The 27157-nt window shown below is 38.0% G+C and overlaps 1 protein-coding gene across 1 annotated transcript in view; it reads left to right on the forward strand.

Annotated features, from left to right (window-relative positions):
- Window positions 1-27157, forward strand: part of LOC140237754 (uncharacterized) — an 89297-nt gene that overhangs the window by 57767 nt on the left and 4373 nt on the right. The window contains exons 4-6 of the mRNA XM_072317683.1: window positions 14145-14267; window positions 24576-24692; window positions 26211-26295. Coding sequence (XP_072173784.1) covers window positions 14145-14267; window positions 24576-24692; window positions 26211-26295 — 325 coding nt within the window. The remainder of the gene's footprint in view (window positions 1-14144; window positions 14268-24575; window positions 24693-26210; window positions 26296-27157) is intronic.

Consider the following 27157-nt stretch of genomic DNA (forward strand, 5'->3'; position numbering starts at 1 on the left):
ACTGATATGTTATACTAATATTGCTGCATTCACTCAATCCACATGTCTATGAAGGTGGACTAGTCCTCTAATATTCAGCCATGTCCGGGACCAATGCTCATTGGATTGGTGACATTGCTGGATTTACGTGTAGGTGAGATATGTGCTCAAGCCGGATGCTTGTTTTGGGGTATCATACCTAGGACGTTATTAATTTACCATTTACTATGGTGATTTACGTGATACAGTACGTGCATGTTTTATGATTTTAGTGAAATGGAATATGAGTGGAAATGCTCCTTTCCTCTCGGTCTTTGTTCTTCAAGCATCGGCATTCTGGTTGGTATCAATGCACATCACATCTGTCATAATTATCAACATTCATGTCCCAGATTTCTAATTTTCTTGTAATTGCAAGAGAACTGTTATTCAGTTCTTTTAGTGAAGTTTCACATTGGAAACATAAAGACTTGTGTGCCAGTCCATTTCTGAATAATAGAGAGATTCAGAAAAGAGATATGATTTGAAGTGAGATAATCAAGGTTGGACTGTAATCGTATTGCTCTATCTGTCTGGGCAGTGCCTGCATTTATCAAATTTCCCTCGTTAGAAATGCGTTTCAATACCCACTATCAAAATCCATTTGTGAATGCCTTTTGGATCACGTTTCTAAAGTTGTTACGTTTATCAACTCTGTCGTGAGTCGATTGGGAGGCCTTGTCACTGCGCAGCTCCATTGCGCAGTTTGACCCGAGGATCTGAGATGTGTAGTTGGCAGTGATTGCGTTGCGTTGCGATGCGTTTATCAACTGCCCAAACTCCCTGAAAGTTGTTTGGAAACCTTAATTCTGCGCCAGAAGTGAGCTGATAAATGCACCCAGCGTGTTGGTTCTTCAAACACTTCCATAGAAGTCATTACTCAGTCATAAGAAAGTGCAGGGTTTTCCCAACATTGTAGTCACTAATATCACTAGAAATGGAATCCAGAAGTGTTGAAAATATTGAGTAGGAACGAGCAAATGGAATAACTTGTTTCAAGGTCATACACAGGGGTGGAGTGTGATGGGAAGGGAGGGGGAGGGTAGACGAGAAGTAGAAAACCATTTAATTTTATATATGTCAATAAACTGGTCTATTCACCTTATGTCTGGTAGTTTGATAGAGAGAGAGTTCAAGGGAAGGTCAGTCATAATGCTTTGAAAATTGTTTTTATCACAGCACAAAAGCTTTAGGGATATTCATAACAAACTTCAGATGAAATAAAAGATTAAAAATATTTACTGACATTCAGTTACCTGGCAAAGCAAATTTACATGTGGTTGATCACATGGCATAAGGCAGTCAAATGCAACTTATAATTATTTGTTGCAAAGCTTGAATAAATCTCATTTGTGTTCCATGCATGAAATAATTTTGAAAAAACAAAACAAAACAAAAAACAAACAAACAAACAATAGGCCTACATGTCATGAAAAAAGGTGAATCTCTGTATGAGAAAATTATTTCAATGACCTGAGCTCTGGCCATTGGTAAACATTTCATTTCCAAGGTTATTAAGATTAACAATGGGCCCCTTGACTTGTGTATTCATATGTATGGATATGAAATTTATGCATTTTTTTCATATTGTATTGACCTTGTAACTGCAATCAGCCCCTCTAACCAATTTTATAGTTGATGCTGTGCAATACTATAAATGCCATATTCTTATATTTTAAGCTAGAGTTTCTTTTTTTACATGAATTTTGCAGGTTGGGTGCTCGTCACAAATCTAACAACATTTAAAGAATGTTTACTCTGATCTCAACATGAAAGCGGCATAACATGTGCACATTTCTTCATCTATTACTGCACTCCAAGATCATGAATTTAACCACTCGCCACATTATTGTGATGTCCTGATTCATGAAAAATTGGATATGGTGCATACAGCATTTTGAGTCCAGTTTGCATGTATTAATTGTTGCTATGTTAGATGAGCTTCCTGCAAGGTCTCTGGTCTATGATTATCAGAAGCAACTTATATTTCAACAAAAGATGTGTGCAAACTTTCATATCTGTTAATAAACTGTTCTATCATTATGTTTTATTCCTCCAGGATTGTTTGTATTAAATTTGCTTCTGCCTCATAAAGAATGCTGTTTATTTGTATGCATGATTTAGTTGTCACGGAAACCAAATCTCAGTTTTGCTGGGAAGTGCTTGAACCTGGACTTCAGTCCAGCGCACAACATTATTACAATAAAGCTCATCTCTGGTGAAAGAAATATAGATTTGTATTCGGAAAGAGGCAAGAAAGGAAACATTTACAGGAAATGCATAGTACATGATTGTATACTCTGTACACATTTTCTGTGTGATTTGAATAGATGGAAAATGCATGTAATGCATAGCTCGAATGAGAATGCATACTTGATCAATTGTATTGACAATGACATGCAATCTGCTTTTTACAACATTAAATAAAACAATTCACTCTTCCTGTTGAAATCTGTTATTTGTACCACATTCAAAAACTTTTGACAGTGGCAAAAAGTTCAATCTGTGGTCCCCCCCCCCCTCTTCAAAGCTGTTGGTGTTTATTGAAACTTTGTTTTTCATTGAAGAGTCATTATTGGTATTGATACATGTGTTCATGCTGTAGTGAACAGTTAAAGGGGAATTTAATCTGTTAAGAAAGAGTAAAATTCAGCAAGCGCAACAGTGAATATTTGATCAAAATCATTCAAAAAATATGGAAGTTATGAAATTGTAAAGTGTCTTTAATTTTCACAGTTCAGTTCTTGAACAATCAGTAGAGATACAATGTGTATGTGCAAATGCAAGTAGTGAGTTGAAAATGCTGTTGCCACACAATGTGCCATACAACTTGTACAAAAGCATTTGAAATATCAATTATTTTTTTTTTTTTGTTTAAACACAATTATTGCCCCAGTCTCAAATTCTAATATATATCTGACTGATCATTATTTTCAAGTTACTCAGCCAAGAATTACATTTCATGTACAGTATGCTGTAAACTTTTTATAGCTGAATAATTGAATTTCTTTTCTTTTTTTTAGCACAATCAATGGAAAATTATGGCATAATAACGTCATCAGCTCACTCGTTTGGACATTCATATCAACTGTTCGGGAACTGTTGGGCAAAAAACAGCAAATCTTTAAACTTGCACAATTTCCCTTACGTGTAGTCCATTTTTTATAAACAAATGTCTTGCTGTTGTGCTTGCAAAATTTTGCTCTTTCCGTGCAGGCAAACTTTCAACAGGTCCAGGATTTCCCTTTGATTGCTGTGCCTCTCATGTGCTGTGGAGCACTCTGTGCATGTTTTTGAAAGTTGTGATGCCTTATTACATGGATTCACCTCTCTCATTTGAAACAGTACTGTATGCACCATGTACACTGTATATTGTAGAGTTTTTATTTTCGTGAATTTATATCGAGTTGGGTGCTAGTCGCACATATAAGAACTTGCGGAAATATTAACTGTGATCCCGACATGAATGTGACGTGCACACATACAGGTACTGGTATGCAGTGCACAATACATGAACAAGGATGCATGATAATACTGTACATGTACTCTGCAATCGCAAATAACTATTCAACTACTCGCAAAATTGATGGAAGGTCCGGATTTTAAAAAAAAAACATAGACTCACTAAATATATACCATAAAGAGTAGTCTATCCTTCACCATACTTCCCCTTAACAGTTGTTAAAAACTTGGCAGGCATGTTCTGGCTAAAAGCCATTTTATCCATGCTGCTGCATTTATAGCCCAGGGTCTACACATGTTGCTTGGTAACAGGATATGGAGAACTTATTCATGTGTAGGACATTTCTGGTGAAACTAGAGTTAGAATGCAGGAAAGAACACCCACACTTTGTCAGAAGGATTGTTATCAATCATATGTGCCTGCAGCACAGCACTTTCATCAAACAGACTTCTAACAGCAACCCCTTCCCAGCTCTTCCCCATAACCCTTCCCCCCCTCCCCCCCCCCCCCCCCCCCCCCCAATCGAGGGCAAAATTATGATATCCTTGATCCGGCTGTATTGAGATATCAGCTTCCCTGTATGGAACAGAAGTTTGTATTTGTATGTCATGTCACGTTGCTGTTGCATGCGTCCGTCCGGCAGATCAAGACCTGCTTTTTTCCCTCTCCCGGCCTGCATGTGCGGTAGCCATAACCCCTGGAGCAGTCGTGTGTGCAACATGATGTATAATTACCTGACTGCAGATTTACAAACCTAGACAGAATATTGGATTTTTTTTTTCTTTTAAGTATTCCTCTCTTTTTTTTTGGGGGGGGGGGGGGGGACATACTGATGAGAAATATGCGGGTTATAACTACCTGTCATTGCCCAGTCAGTGTTGTTTTTTATGTAATGAATGTTACAATGTTTTGTTTAATAGTGATATCACTGTTATTGTGATCATTACAGAATGTACCATCATCACATACATTATCATCGCAGTTTGCATGGTCATCAGTTTTAAGCAGTTTACCAGTCATGTCATTCACTCAACTTGTAAAGAACATTTTCTATGATATGAATCATATCAGATGAGGCTATACAATTGTAGGCCTAGGCCTACACGAATCCTTATTTCACCTATCGTGGGCATCAGTACACATACATTGTAAAGTTTTTCAATAGATTCCCGGTTGATTATATTGTTGACACACGTGGACATGTAGTAAGACTTCTTTGCCATTAATAGATCTTGTGGTAAGTTTTTTTTTTTTTTTTTGTGCTGTTTAACTGCTTTTTGATATGCATGTATAATAGCATTGTGTCAGATTTGATAAATGGGCAGTCCATATCTGTACATAACAGGGGCTCTATGTCATCAATTATCACTGTGATATTTACTCAGGAAAGGTAAAGAAATCCTTCAATTATGAAAGAGCTCTGGTATCATGAAGATGAAAATGATGTTGATAGCCTCACAGCATGCATTACCATTTAATTTTCTAGTTTCATAAATGTTGCAGGTTTGTTAGATTCCCCCCACCCCCATCAATCTTCTAAAATCCATGGCCCCACCACCAAACAGGCATTTACTTCGTGAAATTTTCCAGCGCTGCGATATTTCGGAGAGTATGCCCTGGGAGGCGCATCACCGTTTTGTAGACTTCAGCCAGTGGCAAGCAGAATGAATTTATGGCAAACTGGGTATATTTGATTTTTGGGAAAGTGGTGGGAGGGGGGGGGGGGTGGGCTGGGGGTGGGGGCTGATGGGGGGATGGAGGGAATTAGAGCTTGTGTGTGAGTGTGATACATTGACTCACTCGCGCGCATTGTTCAACTCGCGCTGACACAATACAGCTTCATGAGGGCACAGCATTTGAAATCGCTTTCCGGAAGATTGCACACTGTACAATACCCTGGAATGATGGATAATTTCGTCTCGGAATCTATTTTGAGCAGGGGGAGATGATCTCGACCCGGTTCTCTCGCTTTTTTTTTTTTCCTCTCTTTTTTTCTGTGGAGGGATTCCATGAGGGGTGACCTGAGATTGAACTGCTTTCGAGGCAAGTCCCGACATGTTTCGTTTCTCTGTTTTTGTTTAATAATGTCTTTACAGGCGGGGGCCCCGATTAAAGCAGAGCGAGAACTTATCACTTGCTTTGTTTGAAAAAAAAAAGGAAAAGTATGGGGGTTGTGTCACCTTTCCCATATCACTGAAAGACAACATTGATGTAAGCGTGCTCAAAGATGAAACCGTTTGGGTGTACTATGTCCCATTGTGTGTGTGCAGTGTGCATTGCATGATATTGAAATGCTTCCATGAAAAACAAAAATAAAGCCAGATATACATTGTACAATCACTGTTGGAGCAAGGGTTTTATTTTGTCATGGTATTTTGTTTAAGGTTTTTTTTTGTTCGGGGGGGGGGGGGAGGGGGGCTGATGGAAGTTTCTTATCAGATATATGGGCTCATTGGAATTGGAAGATGTGGTACAATATCTTTATGAAGCTCATGCAACAGAAATGAAACACAGCACTAAAATTAAATCTTGCTGTATTTGAGTCATTTTCAGAGACGACGTTGAAAGAGATATGCTGTATACGGCAAATATTTCGTGAGGTTTTTATTTTAGCGAATTTCGCAAGTTGGGTGCTATTTGCGAATTTAAAAACATGCGAAAATAATGACTCTCATCTGACATGAATGCGCAGTACTCAAATACATTTCTCAGTTCAATACTGATACTCCACAAATGATGCACCACGCGCTACACAACGTGGTACCCCGGGTTACTACGATACCCCGGGGTACCACGTTGTGTAGCGCCATCTCACGTTCACTCGAGTACAACCGCAGAGTTACTGCGTTACGTATGCGCACTGTACTGACCCGTGGTACGGTGCGATACTCAGTATAGCGCTTCATGCACTGACTACACGCACTATTATAATAGCCCGCTAGCTGTGCCAAAGTTACGATCTCGTAGACGTAGTTTCGATCCCGTAATTTTGTAAGCTTTGTGCACTTTGTGCCGAACAAAATATGCATAAAAGACAATAACATTTGATTATTTAATGTTCTTTTTTATTATTCAATTGGATTGTTTTTTCTCCAATATACATGAAATTATTATGACTGTTGAACATAGATAGCATCAGTACACAAGATAGCTATTTCATGGGGAATCAATATAAATAATAATACAGGGTGTACAAGTATCATAACAGCATGAAACAATATCAATGATACACTGTAAAATAGTTACTCATAACGTTAACAAGGGATTAATTGAGAAAACTACAGGATGAAGAGGTTTTTTTTTACAAGAACAATGGCCATAATTGAATGTTGAAGAATTAATCACACACAAAAAAATTAATTTCCCACTTTTTGGTAACCCAGGGTACAGCCCTAAAAAAAAATAAATAATTCAACAAAATGGCCGATTTTTTTCTGGTACCCCAGGGTACCATTTATGTCATCAAATGCAAATTTAACCACTTGCGAAAATGTCGGAAACGCCTGATTCGTGAAAATTTAGACTACTGTAAAAGTGGAAATTTTCGCGGTGTTCAAATTTTCGCGCATTTCGCGCAACCAGAAACTAGCGCGAAAATAAAAGCATGCGAATATTTTTGCTTGCCATATGTGCCTGTGCGTGATGTCTTGATTCCGCGGAATTAAAAACACGCGAAACTCTTCCGGCCTGGCCAAGCGCGAAAAATTAGTCACGCGAAAATATCCACTTTTACAGTAAGTAAATATATGGCGTATGCAGTTGAACAAACTGAGCTCTAATATCTCTGTAGCATTTGCAGTATGACATAAAATCACACACAGCCTGTGATGACCTCCTGTCCATGATAATTCTCTATAGTTTAACGTGGGCCTTGCCTAACTTGGCACCTTTGTTGCAATATGTTGTATAGTAGATAGCACAAAGGAACTGTGGTAAACAAATGGATGCTGGCTGGTAATAGTTGACATGAAACATCCATACATTTGAATACACTCTGAAACTTTGCTGCCAACTGTGTATCAATTTTAGGAATTGTTTACTAGCAATGTATTCATGTTTGATTGATTGACTGAGTAGAAATCATTTCCTTCTTTTTTTTTTGTTCACAAAAACAAAGAAATAAACATCACTGAGTGACAAGGATTATTAGTATACAATAACATTTTGTCTTTTTTTTTGGGGGGGGGGATGGGCATACAAAAATAATTGAAATGTTTATTCTGATAATGTTATATATTTACAACAAATGATAACTATGTAGTTGTCATAACAGCCAGAGTGGGGAGCCTTAATCCAAAGCACAGCTTGTATTACTTGGGCTCCCCCCCCCCCCAATATTAAATCACATGATAGTGACACAATTAAACACACAACAAAGTATATACCAAAATGGCATTAAAAAAAAAAAACAGCAACAACTAAAACCTAAGCTGTGCATTATGAGAAGAAGTTGGTAAGAGAGGATAAGAAATATAGGGAATAGATAAGACAAGCTAAGATGATTAGGGAGAGAAGAGATGTAGAGAGGAGAGGATATCAAGCAGGAGGTGATAATTTCAATTAGAACATCTTTGTATCACTGTATTACAAAATTCCAATAAATTCCAATCCCAGAATAAATTATTGAATAACTTATTCCTGAATTATCTCCATAAAGTTACGGCAAACTAGATAATTGTAGGTATTTCTTTGAAACTTATGTCCAATGAATTCCTGAGTTTAGGCCCAGTGAATGTGATTTTTTCCTTCTTCTTTTTCTTCTTTTTTTTTTCAGCAGACACTGTTCTATTAAAAAGTAAAAAAATGTAATGAGTTTGACTATCTTGTCGGGTAATTGTGAACATTACTATTTTGGGGTTTGTTTATCAACTCACTTCTGCCGCAGAATTCAGGTTTACAAGCAAATTTCAAGCAGTTTTTGATAAATGCAAAGCTGTTCTGATTATGGGGTTAGAAATGCATTTTTGAAATGCCAAAAAAAAGTGCGATCGCAAATATGTGTTTGAGCCAGAAACGCGTTTCTGTAGAGTTGAAAAAAGCAAAGTTGTTTTGAAACGTGTTGATAGCTCGGACCTGCCCAAGCCGACCACTGCCAACTACGCATCTCCGTTCCGCGGATCGAACTGTGCAAGGGAGCTGCGCAGTAACAATGCCACCTAATCGACTCACAACAGAGTTGATAACGCACTAACTCAAGAAATGTGTTCTGAAAGACGTTTGCAAAGGCGTTTCGATAGAGGGTATTGAAATGCTTGATAACGCCGCCTTTGATCAATATTTCAGACAATGTTATTGGAAGGTCATTATAATTGAATTTATATCTGTGCTGTCCTGAATGAGAATCATATAAATCATGAATTTTGATAATTTGATGTTTGTGAAACAAACAATTGGTATGCAAATAAAAATCAGTATCACAAATAATACAGAGAACTTTCTTGTGCAATAAATCTATCAATCAAAAGTTTACCTGATTTACCCCAGGCCAAAAGTCAATAATGAAGAAAGAAGGAAGAATCAAAGAATAAGGTTTGAAAAAAAAAACAAGGAAAAATACCTCATAGTTTATTTAGGTTTTTAGTTTATTTAGTTTTTTTTATTTATTTAGTTGTTAGTTTATTTAGTTTTAAAATAGACGTGTATTACCTAACTGCCTAAACTGTCTTTTTTTTTTACCCAAATTGAAGATTCTAGTCATGTAAACTGATATGATGATGTCTTATTCATAAATTTTTCATGTCTGGGCCATGTGACTTCCATCCAGTCCCCGACATAGTCCCAACTAAGTGTACATTATTAAAAGCCAGTAACTTTTCCACTTTTATCAAAGAGTCTGTTTTCCCTCTCAATTTTCTTATGATTTGTTTATATCATGAACTTGAATACTTTCGCAAATCCTCGAGATACATAAAGTTTGATCATGAAGGTCAAATGCCATTCCCAGTTAAAGTTTACCTTAAATGTAACTTGAGTAAAATCAACTGAAAAGAACAAAAAGAGTATCGTCAAAATTTGGCACAGTGAGTGTCTTCAAAATTAATTTTGGTACAAAATGAGGAAGTTTAAAGTTTCATGTTTTGTTGACACAGTTGAGTGGTATTTGTGCCAATGTATACATAAAAGTGTACATTTCGAAAGTTTTATTATTTGTTTTTATTTCTGGCATTAACAAGGTAATTTTATTCCCAAGTACTGTAGTTTTATATAATCAATGTTTTTATATGATTGTGTACATCTGGAAAAAAAAAAATGCATTTTTGGTATTGGCAAAATGGCTGTTGGTATTTTCGAGAAGCAACAATTGCTTAGTAGAACACATCCATTCTCCATAGAATATCATTCCAGAATGGTATCTATGATTGGAATGATGCCTACAATACCTGGCGCAGAACTCCAACAAAAGACAAATAAAGTGTTTCTTGCTCTGTCCTTTTTGAAATTTGATTGTCAAATGTGGTGACATTCATGCCACTCACTCTAGCCAAGCGGACCCTCAATTTTATTTAATCAATCAATTAATGAATTGATTAGTTAACTAGTTGATAATTGTTAATTGTTGCTAATTATTTTTTCTCAGACAAATATTTGAAAATTTGTAAAATTGTCAAACTGACAGAGAATGTAAGATGCGTGTACCGTATATACTATGCTATGTGTGCTTAGAAACACCCATATAAAGCGCCATATAAATGCAATTATTATTATTCTTATCATTTTTATTATTGTTATTATTATCAACATTATCATTATCATTATTTTATTATTATTATTATTATCATTATTGTTATTATTGTTATTATTATTATTATTATTATTATTATTATTATTATTATTATTGTTATTATTATTATTGTTATTATTATTATTATTATCATCAGCTTACCAGGTGACATGGGATTGAATGTGTTGGAAGAGTAAGCACACAAATAGTATACACTCAGTGTGCCTTGAGTCTGCATTCCAAAATAATGAGCCCTTGAACATACTGACTAATCATTTTTTTTTTGTCTAAACAATGAGCATGAAATGCTCTATAGAATATGTTGGGCTCTTGCCAAGTACTTTATGTGGCAATAGATATTTTTAACAGCCTTGAAATAATGTTTTTTCAGTAAAATGATACCCTGCACTAGTGTTATTATTTATACAGGTCTCCTTTGTGATGAGTGAATTTCCAACAACCGCTTGGGCCTGAGCCTTGATTTCATACCAACTTTGTAATTGTAATGTAACATGTAATTCATTGTGGTTTATTCACAGGTTTAAATGTTAAAGAGTGGAACTACTTCTCTTTTTACTAATGATATGTCTTAAATTTGATGGCTGTGGTGGGTGGCACTGTTAAAAAAGTGTTTTTATGCAGTCACCGTTACATTTTTTTTGCATGCTTTATGTTTTAGTTTTTATTTTAAAAAGGGGCATTAGAGTTGAGCTGTAGATAAAGCCCTGGCCTTTATTTCGGATACCATGCTTTTTATCAAAAGTGGCCTTACTTTGCTTACAAATGCCTAAATGCCTTAAACTTATGTCACTGGAACCGGTAACATCTGCATCCTCCAGATTTAAGCTTGTCTGAGTCGAATTGGGAAGCAGGTTGAGATTGTAACTGAACAAAAGGGGGCATTACAGTACTTCTAGGACATCTGCTTTTAGGCATAACAATTGTAAAACATGAACAATATCTGGTGTTTTTTTTTTTTTAATTCATTTTTTTTTCTTTTGAGGGGGCACAGCAAGAGTGGAGGGGAGGCAGCCAAGCTAAACATGTATCAATTTATCTCCTCTGCAACACAGCGAAGAAAAATACATAGAGTAGAACAAGAGAGAAACAGAGAAATAGGGAGAAAACAAGATGGTGGGGGGGGGGGGGGAGAGGAAGGAGGTTGTTGAGGAAAGAGGGGGAGATGGGACCATTACTGCTCGGAATAGGGGAGGAAGAAAAAACAACAACAATACAGAATGTCACGCATATTGTACTGTGCACCTATTGGAAAACTGCATGCATGTGTTTCTGTGATATTACACAAGGAGACACTCTCCTGGAAATTGTCCATGTGTGCGACAGAGGATAGGAAGGGTACTGAAAAACCAGAAACATTCACTAGCCAGCAACCTTTTTCACGGCATGAAACCTTCATGAAGGGCTGACCATGATAGTGTACAGCATCATAGTGGCAATTCAATGCATTTTGTGGATGAAAACGTCTGTGTGCATTTCAATACATATGTACAACGTACTTTCGCAAATCTTGGCTTGCAAAAACTGTCAAGTTTTAGGAGCAAATAGGAGCAAAGACAGCATTGGTATTATTCAAATTAGTGAAATTCTTTCGTCAAGGTTTTTTCATTGCAACTGATTGACAAATTGCCCAACATCGACGTAAATAAGCACTGAATTGATCAGTGTTTTAGTAGTAGCCATGATAAAAAAAGCATGGGTGAGCAGGATTCGGACCTACGACCTCTTGATCACCGTTGATGTTGGGCAATTTGTCAATCAGTTGCAGCATTGGTATGTTGTTTTTGTCCATTCTGCAAAGAGTAGGCCTACTGGATGAAGTTAACGAGCTGTCAATGTTGAAACATAAACTTGCATATTATATGGACCATATCATGGCCATACAGGAAGTGAAGTACATGTGTGCCATCTACATTGTATCTTGTGGTTGATAGGCCTACAGCAGACAGCATCAGCACTGTGAGAGATGTACAACTGTGTACACCCTGTGTGGTCATGCCTAAATATCAGGTTTCATTCGCATTAATTGCTTAAGGGGGAGGGGTGCGGGATGGTGTAGGCACATGCACATACTGCAGGTAAAAAGTTGTGGTTTCTCTCACATTCTAGATGTAAAGTTAGAAGTTGCTAGGCAACTGTCCACATTATCATGGGAGAAAAATTATGAAATGAATTTTCAACAGCTTGGCTCGGTCAATACTGATTTACAGTGTGAATGGTTTCTCTCTACTTACCAGTATCAGTTTGATTTTTTTTGTTGTTCCTCTTCTTCAAGTCGAATGACCCTTTTGTATTGATCATAAAGATGAGAAACAAGGCAGACAGACACACAGACACAAATACACACACACACACACACACACCAAATGACAGGGAGCAAACACTTTCTTTTTTCACTTGTATGGCACTTTAAAGTTTGTGTACAGTTCTGGTCGAGGTGAGGATTTAGCTTTTAACGTTTTGCGAGATATTCAGAAACCACTCTATGAGATGTCAAAGAGCATGCAGGTCTAAGGGGTATCAAAAGTTTATTTGATGGAAATCGGTTTTGAAATGGCTGAGATATCCAAAAACAAGGTGAAACAAAGAGATCCTAATAAAGTTGTGGCATGTCACCTTTTATTATTAGGACTTTTTTGGGTATCTCAGCCATTTGAAAACCAATTTTCATCAAATAAACATTGAATCCTTCTTAAAATTACATGCTCTTTCATATTTCATAAGAGGCTTTTCATTATCTCACTTAGGAATGTTCAAAACATGAATCCCCACCTCAACCAGTACTGTACAGTCCCTTTAAAAGGTAAACAAAGAATACCCAGGTTTTGTCATATTCGGTGTGGGGCAATGAAAATTGACTTTTTGATTGGAAATTTTAAGAATTGAAAGTTTTGGTAACACTTCACATATTTCTTATTATCATGAACACAACACAGCAAGTGCAGAAACTACAGAAGGCCAGTATCATGGCAAAACGGGAAAAAAGACTGCATAGTCCATAGCTGTATTATTTTTATGTGAATATTGTAACATGATGACATAAATGGTACCCTGGGGTACCAGAAAAAAATCGGCCATTTTGTTGAATTATTTATTTTTTTTTTTAGGGCTGTACCCTGGGTTACCAAAAAGTGGGAAATTAATTTTTTTGTGTGTGATTAATTCTTCAACATTCAATTATGGCCATTGTTCTTGTAAAAAAAAACCCTCTTCATCCTGTAGTTTTCTCAATTAATCCCTTGTTAACGTTATGAGTAACTATTTTACAGTGTATCATTGATATTGTTTCATGCTGTTATGATACTTGTACACCATGTATTATTATTTATATTGATTCCCCATGAACATCGGCGGCCCCTTCCTTCCCCAACTTCCGAGTGGCGCGAAGCCTCGCGTTTTCCAGCCTCTCCTCTCTGGAAATTTTCCTTCTTTTCCGGCCCTTTCCTTTCAGTGCGGCATAGCCCCCATCACCTGCTGTCATTTTTGCAGCTTTATCCTAATTGCGAAAGGATATTTTGTTCGGCACAAAGTGCACAAAACTTACAAAATTACGGGATCGAAACTACGTCTACGAGATCGTAACTTTGGCACTACAGCTAGCGGGCTATTATAATAGTGCGTGTAGTCAGTGCATGAAGCGCTATATTGAGTATCGCACCGTACCACGGGTCAGTACAGTGCGCATACGTAACGCAGTAACTCTGCGGTTGTACTCGAGTGAACCTGAGATGGCGCTACACAACGTGGTACCCCGGGTTACTACGATACCCCGGGGTAGCGCGTGGTGCATCACATGTAATTGTGGTAAACTGAGGGAATTTCAATCAGAATCAAAGTGTATGCAAGTATTGTCATTAGCTCTGATATCTGATATGCTTTTTTTCTTTTTTTTTTGTGCATTTGTTTGTATCTTTCTCATATCAGCTCGTCTCCAATGCTGAGTAGCTCTCGGGTGGAGCAGACAACGGCGATCAACTGGGTGCGAAGTCACATCGAGGAGAGCGCGGATACCTCCCTCCCAAAGAAGGAAGTGTACGAAGAGTACAGGTGAGAGGTCACACCCCCAGTAACATCATGTGCTATTATGTTAATTAGGAAGGTCAAAGGTCAACACTAGCTCATGAACAAAATCCAGCTGAACACAATTAATGTTTGGTGCCGTGTGGGATTCAGAATCATTCACCGTCACGGCTGAATGGGGCCTCGAGAATGCCGCGACGGATTTGAGAGAGTGAATACGATTCATATTTTTGCGCTTATGGATGGATTCACACGAGGATGGGAACAGTGAGTGTGAGAAAAGCTTTGCAAGAGATTTGGAATGTACACAACATATGTGCAAGGTACATTGCCAGGGGAAAAAAAAACAAAAACAAAAGGAAGTTCTTTCAGTAGGTACATCCCAGGTTGTGTTGCAGGTGTCAGCCCCCCATGGAGCATGGCTTGTCTTGGTATGGCTTTTAATGAGTTGTTTACGGAAACATCTCTTTGCAATCCGGCTTTAAAGGGTGTGTACAGTTCTGGTCGAGGTGAGGATTTAGCTTTTAACATTTTGCGAGATATTCAGAAACCACTCTATAAAATGTCAAAGAGCATGCAATTCTAAGGGGTATCAAAAGTTTATTTGATGAAAATCGGTTTTGAAATGGCTGAGATATCCAAAAACAAGGTGAAACAAAGAGATCCTAATAAAAGTGTAGCCTGTCGCCTTTTATTATTATCACTTTTTTGGATATCTCAGCCATTTGAAAACCAATTTTCATCAAATAAACGTTGAATCCTTCTTAAAATTGTATGCTCTTTCATATTTCATATGAGGTTTCTCATTATCTCACTTAGGAATGTTCAAAACATGAGTCCCCACCTCAACCAGTACTGCACAGTCCCTTTAACTCTCCTTATACCATGGGTGTAAGCCTCCTTTGTGCTACATTAAATTCTAAGACAACAACGCATGAGTACTCTTGAAAAACATTCTGTTTTTCAAAGCCATGTAACTCTTTTATAGAAGGATTTATGCTGGTAATGCAGTGCAACGTGGTTGTTGAGAAGATTTGCAAGCTTTTGCTGTGATGTAAATCTTATTGACAAAACTACATGGCTATTTTTCTTATAAATAGCCAGTATTCAAGACAAAGGGGTTTGTGCTTGGTTATGCATGTGAGCAGAATATGCAAAGTGGCAAGCAGTCACCCGAGTCAGGCATATGGGCATGGCACTCAAAGAGTTAATGGGTCGTGAAGGTCATTGTGGGTAACTTAAAGTCTTGTTTTGTCATTTCCGTCAGTACTTGTGTCCTTTGAGAAAGGCCAGGGTAGTCGGCCATCTTTTTGTCATTCTTCGTATATAACTTGATGTTTGTTTGAGTACGTTGATGGCCAGTGATGATGATGATGATGGTAAGATAATAACAGGAAGTGGTACACTGTAGCAGTGATAGTGTTTGTGTAGTTGTATCAACCATCTTCAGTAGTATTTGTAGGAGCAATGACACAGTGATGATGTAGTGATGATTAATAGCAATAGTGATGATAATGACAGAGATATAATAATGATTATGATAGTGATAATAAATATGGCAAGATTTAGAGATCCAGTCAACCTTGCTTATTAAAGGCAACCTCACATAAGTCGAATAATCGCCTAAGTCGAAGGTCCTTTCGAGTCATCATCTCTTAATATTCTACTGATTTTAATCCCTCAAAAGTTGATTTCTCTCTAAGTCGAGGCCATTTCTTCAGTCCAAATAGATTTGACTAAAGCAAGGTTGACTGTATTACAGCAACATCAGTACTGATAGTGATGTCAAGAAACTGATGATGGCATCTTTGGAAGACTATGATGACAATGATCATGATGACTTACATGATAACACACAATAGAGAAGATGTCAAGTTTCATCTTGAGTACTGGTAGCATCCATCACACCACGACACCTTTCCCTGGGCAGAGCAAGTAGATGGCTCTGACTCGCAACTTTGTGCAACAGTGTTTTTGGCGATAGCAAAAAAAAAAAAAAAAAAAAAAAAAAATGCTGTAGATTGATTGACAAGATTTAGCCTCGGATTTGATTTGTGGAAATTGTAGAGGAGGTATGTCATCCCTTGAGCATGGTAACATAATGAGCTACATTAATTTCCTCATAAGGAAAAATAAAGAAAAAGAAATGGCCATGCCAAGCTGAAAATGCATGTGTTAGACTTCAATTAAAAGAAAAGGGAGGGGGAGTGGAAAGTCAAGGCTGTTTTGCTATGTTGTATAATGCAATTAGCAGGCTCTTTGTGTTGTTTCTTCACCCATAGAATAAGAGCCTCTTTGTTTGCGTAATCAGAAGTCATTATTCTGAGCTAGTAAAGAGGGAGTTACTAATGAAATTTGAAGAAAATTGGGCAATCTGTTCAACGGTTAGAATTTTCAAACTCTAGTCGAATCCATGTGCCGTCATTACTGCCCCTTGCCTTACTTGCTTCTAAGATTTAAAATATATATATATATATATATATTTTGGGTGCATGTATTCTGTCAACTTAATGTTCAAATTTTCAAATGCCAGGACAGATAGATGTTAATCTTTGGTCTATTCTTTTCTCCTATAAAAAGAACAAGAAACAAAGAGGACTTCAATTAAAACAACAGTTACCCAGGAAGGAATTCCAGTGGGCCTTCTCAGGTCTGCTACTCCCAGTTTAATGCAAAACGGACAAACTGCTCAGTCTACTTGCTTTGTAAACACACAAACAACACGTTTATGGGGGCCTCCTCACCTGTAAACATTCTATGCTTTGTTAGGAGGTGCTTCCGTCTATTTATGTTAAGATGGTATACATGTAAAGAAATACTTTCCCAGTTGCTGTAAGATTACATACTCGGATTAGATGACATAGTTTGCAAGGTCTTGGTAGGATGATATAATTTGCATGGAACCAAATCAAAAGAAAAAGAGGATTTTGGTTTCATTCTGATTATGCCCATCCATGAAAGGAAAGTATGAAAACTGATTAGAATTATCTCATATGATTCACAAATTTTACGTGAATTTGTGTCATTCTGTAAAATGATATGAGCATGCATTTTGTGTGGTACCCGGTAGCCTTTATTTTTATAGATATCCCCAGCTGAAGTCATCCACACTCAAACATTTAAGGAGCCACATTTTGTTCTTTTTTTTTTTCAGGGGAGGGGATGGGGTTGCTGTTTGTTCATTCTAATATGAAGTGACCTTGCAATTAAAACTATATAACTTTAGAGCCTCATCAAATTTGTTGTCAGTGTTGTTGGTACCATGGGCTGATAGATTACATTCCCTGCTAATACGGGTCTTCCCTAAAAGAAGTCAGTGACCCGGGCTCTAGGTTACAGTGCAGTCCATTCATCGCAGGGCACCGATCCTGCAATTCATACGCTCGCCGTCCAGTCATCATCTTCTCAAGTGGAGGAAAATTGGGGCTGAGCGGGACGGGGCGGGATGGAGGAGAATGAAGCGCTAGTACAGGGTGCAGCCGGGATTTCAGTTCACCGCCGGGGCAATTTCTCCAGTGCCTGAGCTGCGGGGCGGGGTGACAATGAGCTGCAGTGAACAGCCATCTCCCCAGGCACACGTGGCAAACCAATTTTGGCACAATAGAAGGCGAACAAATAAGTCACCTGAGGCCTGCAACACGTGGATGGAATATCACCAGGCTGGCCTACACTCCAGTGTGTAGGCCTATGTGTGTGCATGTCTATGGGAATGATTATCAGTGAAACTGCCTCGTCTGAACCAATGATCAAAGTATCGCATGCGTTTAGCAAATTGCAGTTTTCCACTCCAGGTTCTAGTTGGCTTTGGCAAAGCTAATAAAAGCAAAGAATACATATTAAAAAAAAAAATTGTAAAAGTCCATTGGAATTGGACTGAAAATGCTACAAATTTGGAACTATAAATCTGCACATGTTGTCATTAAAAAAAGATAATTGGATGTAACAGCTACATATTATCATATGCAAATGCGATTGGATGGTGAGATGTTACGATGTCATAAGTCTCCCTACTGATGAGCAGAAAAATTTTCACTAATTTTCTTATGCTGCATTCATATCAGCAAGAAAACTTACAGATTTTTTTTTGTTTTTGTTTTTGTTTTTTTTTTGGGGGGGGAGGTGGGAATGTAATCACCTTACGAATTATAACTTTAATGGGGGGAAGTAAATGATTCTATGACAATTTTTGCACAAACCTATGAGTAAGTTGTGAGCTGGTGACATCATTGCATTAGGTAATTTGCATATTTATATGTTGTCGCAATAAAGTTTTGGTATTACCTCAAAAGTTTCCCTGAATTTCCTTGTCTTAGTTTGTGTTTCAGGTTAAAGTACCTTTCATATAACTAACACTGTGAGACTTACTCGCCTCAAAGTGCTCTCATGTCTTAGTAATCATGCAATAATGGTTTCGTACCAGAGCCGCCGCCGTACGGCGGCGAGGTAGTACACATATTGTACGAAACCATTATTGCATGATAACTGCGACCAGCAGTGTGCAGCCCCATACGCATACTGAGTAGCTAACTGCGACCAGCAGCCCCATACGCATAGCTAAATGGGGCTTCGCATTGTTGCTTACAGGATCATGACAGATTTAGTATCGCGGGTAAATATCAACTTAAAATCCAAAAATTTCTTCAATTTGAAGACTTACCAGTTAAGTTGAAGTATTGAAAACAGGCTTTGGGTAACATTTGGTTTTGCCAATAGTCCCTTTCTGTTCGAATTGATGACTGAATGTGACTCAGTCGAGAGGACCTTGGGAGAGCTACACTGAATTGACGGCCAGCGCATGCGCACACAAACATCTTATCCGTTCATGGATTTGAAGTTTGTTCGCCTGACGTGATGTGTGCGTATGCGCTGGCCGTAGTAATCAGTGTATGTAGCTCTCCCAAGGTCCTCTCGACAGAGTCACATTCAGTCATCAATTCGAACAGAAAGGGACTATTGGCAGAACCAAACGTTGCTCGAAGCCTGTTTTCAAGACTTCAACTTAACTGGTAAGTCTTCAAATTGAAGAATTTTTTGGATTTTAAATTGATATTTACCCGCAATACTAAATCTGTCATGATCCTGAATGCTACAATGCGAAGCCCCATTACGCTATGCGTATGGGGCTACTGGTCGCAGTTAATTGCATGATTACTAAGAAATGAGAGCACTTTGGGGCGAGTAAGTTTCACAGTGTTAGTTATATGAAAGGTACTTTAACCTGAAACATGGACATTCAGGGAAACTTTTGAGGTACCAAAACTTTTTATTATCTTTAAATTTGAAAGATCTGTTATTTCTTACAAAGTGGAATTTTGATGAAACTTCTGCTGATCTCCGTATCTGTTTTAACTGCATCAATTTACCAAAGACAGCCTGAAGGTGGTGGGGAATGGCAATTGGAGGTAGTGCACCACTCCCAAGCACCCCCACCCTCCCAGTAAAGACCAAAGTTGATCATCTGAGTGCATTTGCAAGTTTGAAATGCCCTTCAAGGAAACTTGGTGGTAGATATAATGGCCGGTTCTCATGCAAAGAGACATTGAAATGTTCTATGATTGTGTGGTCAGACTTTGTCATGAGTCGAGAAAGATAGTAGTTGCAGAGCCTTCCCTTTAAACCCAAGATAGTGCTTGGAGATGAGGACTTCTCATTAGAAGCCTGTTTGCCAAATATTAACGGAATTTCCTCTGCCAGTTAGCAATGAGAAGTGAAAGTGTTCTCCTGATTTCCTCCTTTTATATTTTTGGTGATGTGTCACCCTATCACGTCTAAAAAGAAAAACATGTTTTGTTTTGCTTTGTTTTTTTTTTTCCCCTGATAGGTACATGTTACATTAGCAATAAAAATTAAATGTTATAATCTAGTTGGACTCCTTACACAATCTATATAAACTTTACTGGTCGCATTTCAGATTTGAGGCCCCATACATTGCAGTGCTCATGTCAGTGCGTAAGCTACATTGTATCTCACAATATCCAAAGGATTATTCTGCGAAACAGAAAAGGAATTTGAGCATGTTTTTGACACTCTGCGTACGTGGCTGTCTTCTGATCCTGACGTGGAGTAGTCACGTGTGAACTTGATGACCCACTCTACAACATTGGAGTTTTAAAGTCCACAGTCAAAAAAAAAAGAAAAAAAAAAGTGTCGGTGTATCTGGATACCACGTTTGGGAAACAGAGATTCAGTATTTGCGGGATTGTTGGAAAGTGGCATCACTTTTGTTTGCATGATCTGCAATGTGCTCTCAAGTGGTAGTGCTGTATGTTTGACCTCTACAAAGTGACAATGCGGTGCATTCTTCCAAGTGACATGTGCCACCAGAAAGATATAGGTGCAGGGATCATGCTCCCAAAGCTAGGATATGTACATTGTTCCATACTCGTTGCTCTCGTCTCAATGATGAAGAGTATGTCTTTTTTTTTTTTAAGGACAAGGTCACCTTCATTAACATAAGGATTGAGAGAATGCAGCAATATTAGTAGAACACATCAGTGAAAGTTTGAGGAAAATCGGACAATCCGTTCAAAAGTCATGAATTTTTGAAGTTTTTGTGCAGTCACCGCTGGATGAGAAGACTACTGCAGTGTATGATGTCACATGCGTACAACAATATAAGGAAAATATAAAGAGAATTTCACAAAATTTCATCTTTTTAAAAAAGTACACATTCCCTTGACTCGTTACTGACATATGTTATGGTAATATTATTCCCATTGCCCTTAGAAAGAGGCAAGTCAAGTGCTCTTTTATTATGCGAAAAAAGTGAAAATATGTTGAATTTTCTTTACATTTTCTTTATACTGTTGTACTCATATGACATCACGAGCCTTAGTAGTCTCTTCATCCAGCGGTTCCAACACAAAAGTTTAAAAAATTCATAACTTTTGCATCGATTGTCCAATTTTCCTCAAACTTTCACTGATGTGTTCTACTAATATTGCTGCATTCTCTCAGTCCTTATGTTAATGAAGGTGAACTTGTCCTTTAAAGTCAGCAAGACACAGTCTGATGCTTTCAAATCCAGCCCATTTTGTGCTCCTATTGTATGTATGTATGTGTGTGTGTGTGTGTGTGTGTTTGTGCTTGTGTGTGTGAGTGAGTGCTGGGCAGCCACAAGTTCCTTGGGGGGGGGGGCATTGCAGGGGATTCTGGGAGTCCAACGTTTTCACAGTCTACTGTTCCAATGAAACGCTCCGCATCTAGGCTCTTGCACAGAATATATTTTGTCACACTTGATTCAACAATGTTGTCCATTTGCAAACAAGGACGTAAACTTTGAAATGAAATATCTGGAATCCTGTCATGTGCTTTACATTTAAGAAAACAAATGCAAAGCTGTTAATATTTACAATTGTAAATCGGTAAATTGGCACCTCGTCTACACCCACCCTGTCCACTGTCCACCTAGTCTAATGCCATCTCGTCTAAACCCACTTCGTCTACTACCAACTCGTCTACCAACCATATTGTCTATATGCCAATTAGTCTAATTGTCATTTCGTCTACTAGCCATTTTATCTAATGTCCAATTTGTCTAAGTCACATTTCGTCTAACACCCATTATGTCTATTGACCATTTCGTCTAGTAATCATAAGGTCTATGAATAGAATAGTCTACAGCTCATTTTGTCTAATACCCAATTGGTCTACAACTCATTGTCTAATAGTCAATTAGTCTAATAACCAGTCAGTCTACTGCCAACTAGTCTACTGCCAACTGGTCTACTCCCAACTCGTCTACTCCCAATTGGTCTACACCCAATTGGTCTACTCCCAACTCGTCTACTCCCAATTGGTCTACTCCCAACTCGTCTACACCCAAGTGGTCTATTCCCAACTCGTCTACTCCCAACTAGTCTACACCCAACTTGTCTACTGCCAACTCGTCTACTCCCAACTCGTCTACTCCCAATCGGTCTAAACCCAACTCGTCTACTGCCAACCCATATCTACTGCCAACTCGTCTACTGCCAACTAGTCTACTCCCAACTGGTCTACTACTAGTTATATATATATATATATTTGTTATTTAAGTTTACTTCATCCATTTTCTTTTTTCCCAGTTAAATAGGTTGAACACTCTTGGTGCCCCATTTGATTTAAATTCTTATGTTCTAATTATGACAATTTTTTAGGAAAAAAAGATAATGTCACAGTGTGAAAAACTTGCTTTGTTATTTTTGTGTTGGATGTGTAATTTATATCAGAAGCAATCATGCAGCATTTATATGTCCAAACTTCAACACTCCATCCATTCAACTTTGATACACAATCATAAGTATGGTAAAAATGAAAAGGAACACATTAGAAGTACATTATCAGTATTCTTTATTCTGTGTGCCACGTACTGATGTATGTAAACGGTTAAATGCACAAAAAAGGTTGAAACATATACACAAAAATATGATTCATGTACAATTTATAGCTACTACTAAGATGAATAATTTACTTGCCTGCAATGTACTCAATACACGTTTCGCGAGGAACCCTAAATAAGCATTTATATGTCCAAACTTCAACACTCCATCCATTCAACTTTGATACACAATCATAAGAATAATAGTCCATCCAACTACACGCCCACATCGTAACAACTAGAATAGTCTAATATTGATTTTTGTGCTAATCAAGGGCAGGGTTTGATATGAATAGTTCATGACAGTGAGACGGACTGGACACTAGACAAAGTGGTATATTCATTATTAGCATGGCCAGATGGAAATGATCAGTTTGGGTAAATTGTTGAGAGTAAAACTATATCAGTTGGGAGTACACCAATTGGGTATAGACGAGTATAGACCAATTGGGAGTAGACCAGTTGGGAGTAGACCAGTTGGGAGTAGACCAATTGGGAGTAGACCAATTGGGAGTAGACGAGTTGGGAGTACACCAGTTGGGAGTAGACCAGTTGGTAGTAGACCAGTTAGGAGTAGACCAATTGGGAGTAGACCAATTGGGAGTAGACCAATTGGTAGTAGACCAATTGGGAGTAGACGAGTTGGGAGTAGACGAGTTGGGAGTAGACCAGTTGGTAGTAGACCAGTTGGGAGTAGACGAGTTGGGAGTAGACCAGATGGGTATAGACCATATTGGGTATGGACAAACTAAGGGTTGGACGATATGATAACTAGACAAAGTGAATGTAGACTGAATGACTTGTAGACGAGGTGGGAGTAGACTAACGAGTAGTAGACAAAATAGATATTAGACGACATGGTAAATAGACATTGTGAGTGTAGACGATTTGGCTATTAGATCAATTGTTTTGTAGACGAAATGCTCCTTAGACGAGTTGGGTATTAGACAATACGGGTAGTGGGCAAAGTGACTATTAGACAATATGGGTACTGGACAAAACGAGTTGTAGACCAAATGGGTATTAGACTAATCGGTAATAGACGATATGCCAGTAGACCAATTGGAAAATAGACATAGTGGCTGTAGACGAGGTTACTATAAACCTGTAAATCCATCTGTCAGTCTCTGGCTGTCTCTGTCTGTCTGTTTGTTTGTCTGTCTTGTGCCTTGTCTTACCCCCTCTTTCTCCCTGGCACAAAGCTATAATTTTCCTTCAGTCAGATGGTAAACATGTTTTGAATCACATGTACTTTGTTTGTGATGTAATTTGGTCTCAAATGGTCTTCTACCCAGCTGTGAGCAAACACGAGAAATATATATATATTTTTTTTTCTGGTTGATTTCAAGCCACCGTAGTAACCTCACATTTTGAACTGGTTTTATGCCTGCCTTAAACTACTAGATCCACTGAAAGTTTTTATCAGGTGGACTGTAAATTTTATAGGCTTTGCCTGTCTGAATGAAATGGAAGGTCTGACCACTGCATGCACATTCATAAATCATAGCTCAGGGCACCAACATATCAACAGAATAAGGGGGTTTGCAGTACAAGCTTGTTAACACAGAGTAGTAATATGTGTGTGTATGTAGATCTTGTGTTTTTTTTTTCTGGTTTGTTTGTTTGTTTGTTTTTGTGGCAAATGAATTATGCATCCAGTGAAGTTGTGGCCACCATATTCGGATGAAGATAAATCTGAGAAAGTTCGATTGGCCGCACAAGGAGACTAAACTTTTGAGGAATATTTCTAGTAAACTGACAATTAGATGAGATGGGAACATTTTTTTTTTTTTTTTGATCAAGTTTTGGAATTCTGGCCATAAAATGGATGTTTCAGATGTGTAGTAGTTGCTAACATTTTTTTTTGGGGGGGGGGGGAAAAGTGATGAAAGTGAATTAATGACAAGATATTTTTTGTTGATGCAGGAATAACTTTTTTTTTTCCCATTCTTCTTCTGCTCTTTTGTATGCCACAGGTCATTCTGTGAGAGCTCCAACCACCGGGCCTTGAGTACAGCCGACTTTGGAAAGGTCATTAAAGGAGTGTTTCCAATGGTCCAGGCAAGGCGGCTCGGAACGAGGGGCAATTCGAGATATCCTTTTCCAAACTCCGCCATTACTCGAGGATGGATGACTTTGATGCAAAACCGCGCCATTGGCATTTTGAATATGTCCTGGTCCTTTACTGGTTAATGAGCTGATCAAATGTCTTATTGACTGCATCATGATTTTGAAGGTCATTTGCTTTAATTTTTAAGACATAAATCCTAATGGCAGGTTCTCAGACGTTGTTTGCTATTTTTTTTTCTTCTGATTATTGTATTAGCTCTTGCTTTGTTCAGAGATGTAAGTCTCATTGTGCATACAAAGTGACTCCCTGTATTGCAGGTATTAAATGGAACGCAAACCCAAAGAGCAATATGGATTGAGAAAAAGCAGCAACATTAGTAGAACATATCAGTTCACAAAAATTCATTTTTCATGAAAATTACAAATTCCATGAACTTGTTACTGACATATGTTGAGGGTAGCAATTATTCTCCCTGCTTTCTGAAAGTGGTTAGTCAAGTGCTCTTTCATAATGCTAGAAAAATGAATTTTTGTTGAATTTTCTTTATATTTTCTTTGTATTGTTGTCCACTCATGCGTCATAACCTCTTTTAGTCTCCTCATCTAGCGGTTCCAACACCAAAATGTTAAAAATTCATATCTTTTGCATCGATTGTAGATTTTCCTCAAACTTTCACTGATGTGTTCTACTCATGTTGCTGCTTTCACTCAATCCACATTGCTCTTAGGGTTTGCGTATTCCCTTTAAAGGAAACATGGTCCATTCTTTGTGAAATATATGTGACCCGCTACAACAAAATGATTCGAAAGTAGGGGTGGGGGGGGGGGAGGCGATTTTCTAAAAATGATGTGACATCATTCCCTTACTCTTCCGCTTTAATTTCATGTATACCATGACTCATAAATTTCAAGTACTCTGTTGCAGAGATATTGATGATTTTATGAGACCGTGTTGAGTAGTGTAGGAAATCAGCATTTTGAGAAAACTGCTTTCAACGTTTTCTTTCCCACACAATCTTGATCACGGGGAGGGAAGACAGTTTTCACCGATTTACAATCTGCTCATAGCAACCTCCGCGATGTTCATTCAAGCTGAGTGCCCACAGTCTACACATGATCAATCAGTAACCATGATGCCACGCACTGACCAATAAGATCACTCCCTTGTTGCTGGAGGTGGAGTCTATCTGTGGGGCTAAATCCAGATCTTCAGACACGTTTCTGTTCTGTTGAAAGTCAGAAAGTCATGGCCCAGAAAAACGCTGATTTCTTGCCTTTCCTAGATGATCATCTAGCTTCGAAATTTCGGCGGATGATAGAAGAAACATTAGATTACAACATTATGCCAAAAGCAAAAATTCAATGGTTTTGACCGATTTTCATGATCTGACTTCAAACTTGATTTTCTCTGCTCAGCCGTCAGCGACTTTCAGCTCCTTTTGTTGTGGCAGGTCACATATATTCCTCAAGGATTGTTCTTTATGTCAAATTTTTGCTCAGACATGTGTTATGGTACATTGTCCTTGACCTCCGTATTCCACGTATTGCTACAGCGGTGTGAAGAAGAAGACTGATTTGACGTCACCCTCTCTGTCTCTCTTGGATGCACCTGCTATAAAGTCTGGGGTAAGAACAATTTTTGCTTTCTCATGCCTTTTTCTACTCACATAGTAGGCTTCCCTGCACACTGTACAGGCCATATAAATTTCACAAGAGTTTTGTTTCTATGAAATTCACGAATCAACAGATAGTCGCAAACTTAACAACTCGCCAAAATATTGCCCTCCTTTGAGAAGTAAGAACGCAATGTACATCATTTCCAAGGTGGAGTAAGAACAAGTTTTGCATTCTCATGCCTTTTTTTTTACTACTCATATGGTAGGTCTCCCCACACACTATACAGGCCATATAGATTTCACAAGAGTTTTGTTTCTGTGAAATTCACAAATCAACAGATAGTCGCAAACTTAACAACTCACCAAAATGTTGCCCTCCTTTGATAAGCATGAATACAATGTACATCGTTTCCAAGGTTTAGGTGGGACAAGAACAAGTTTTGCATTCTCATGCCATTTTTTTAATGCTACTCATATAGTAGGGCTCCCCGCACACTGTACAGGCCATATAAATTTCACAACTTTTTTATTTCTGTGAAATTCACAAATTGATAGATAGTCGCAAACTTAACAACTCGCCAAAATATTGCCCCCATTTGATAAACAAAAATGCAATTTACATTGTTTCCAAGGTAGGAAATTGCTATCTTTTCTCTTGAAACGAGATTAAAGTTTTGTCTGGGATTCTTGATCGTGAATTCAGCCACCTGCACAATTTTTGCTAGCAGAATGTAAGTCCAGATTCTCAAAGTATATGATATATGTAGTTCATTATTTGCCAGAAATCTATTAAGCGTTGAATATGTGGTTCTGTCTGTATATCAGGAACAGAGCCATTTCACACCCCTCTCCTTACCTCCATGAAATGAATA

This window comes from Diadema setosum, chromosome 14 (genome assembly GCF_964275005.1).
Source record: "Diadema setosum chromosome 14, eeDiaSeto1, whole genome shotgun sequence".
Lineage (NCBI taxonomy): Eukaryota > Metazoa > Echinodermata > Echinoidea > Diadematoida > Diadematidae > Diadema > Diadema setosum.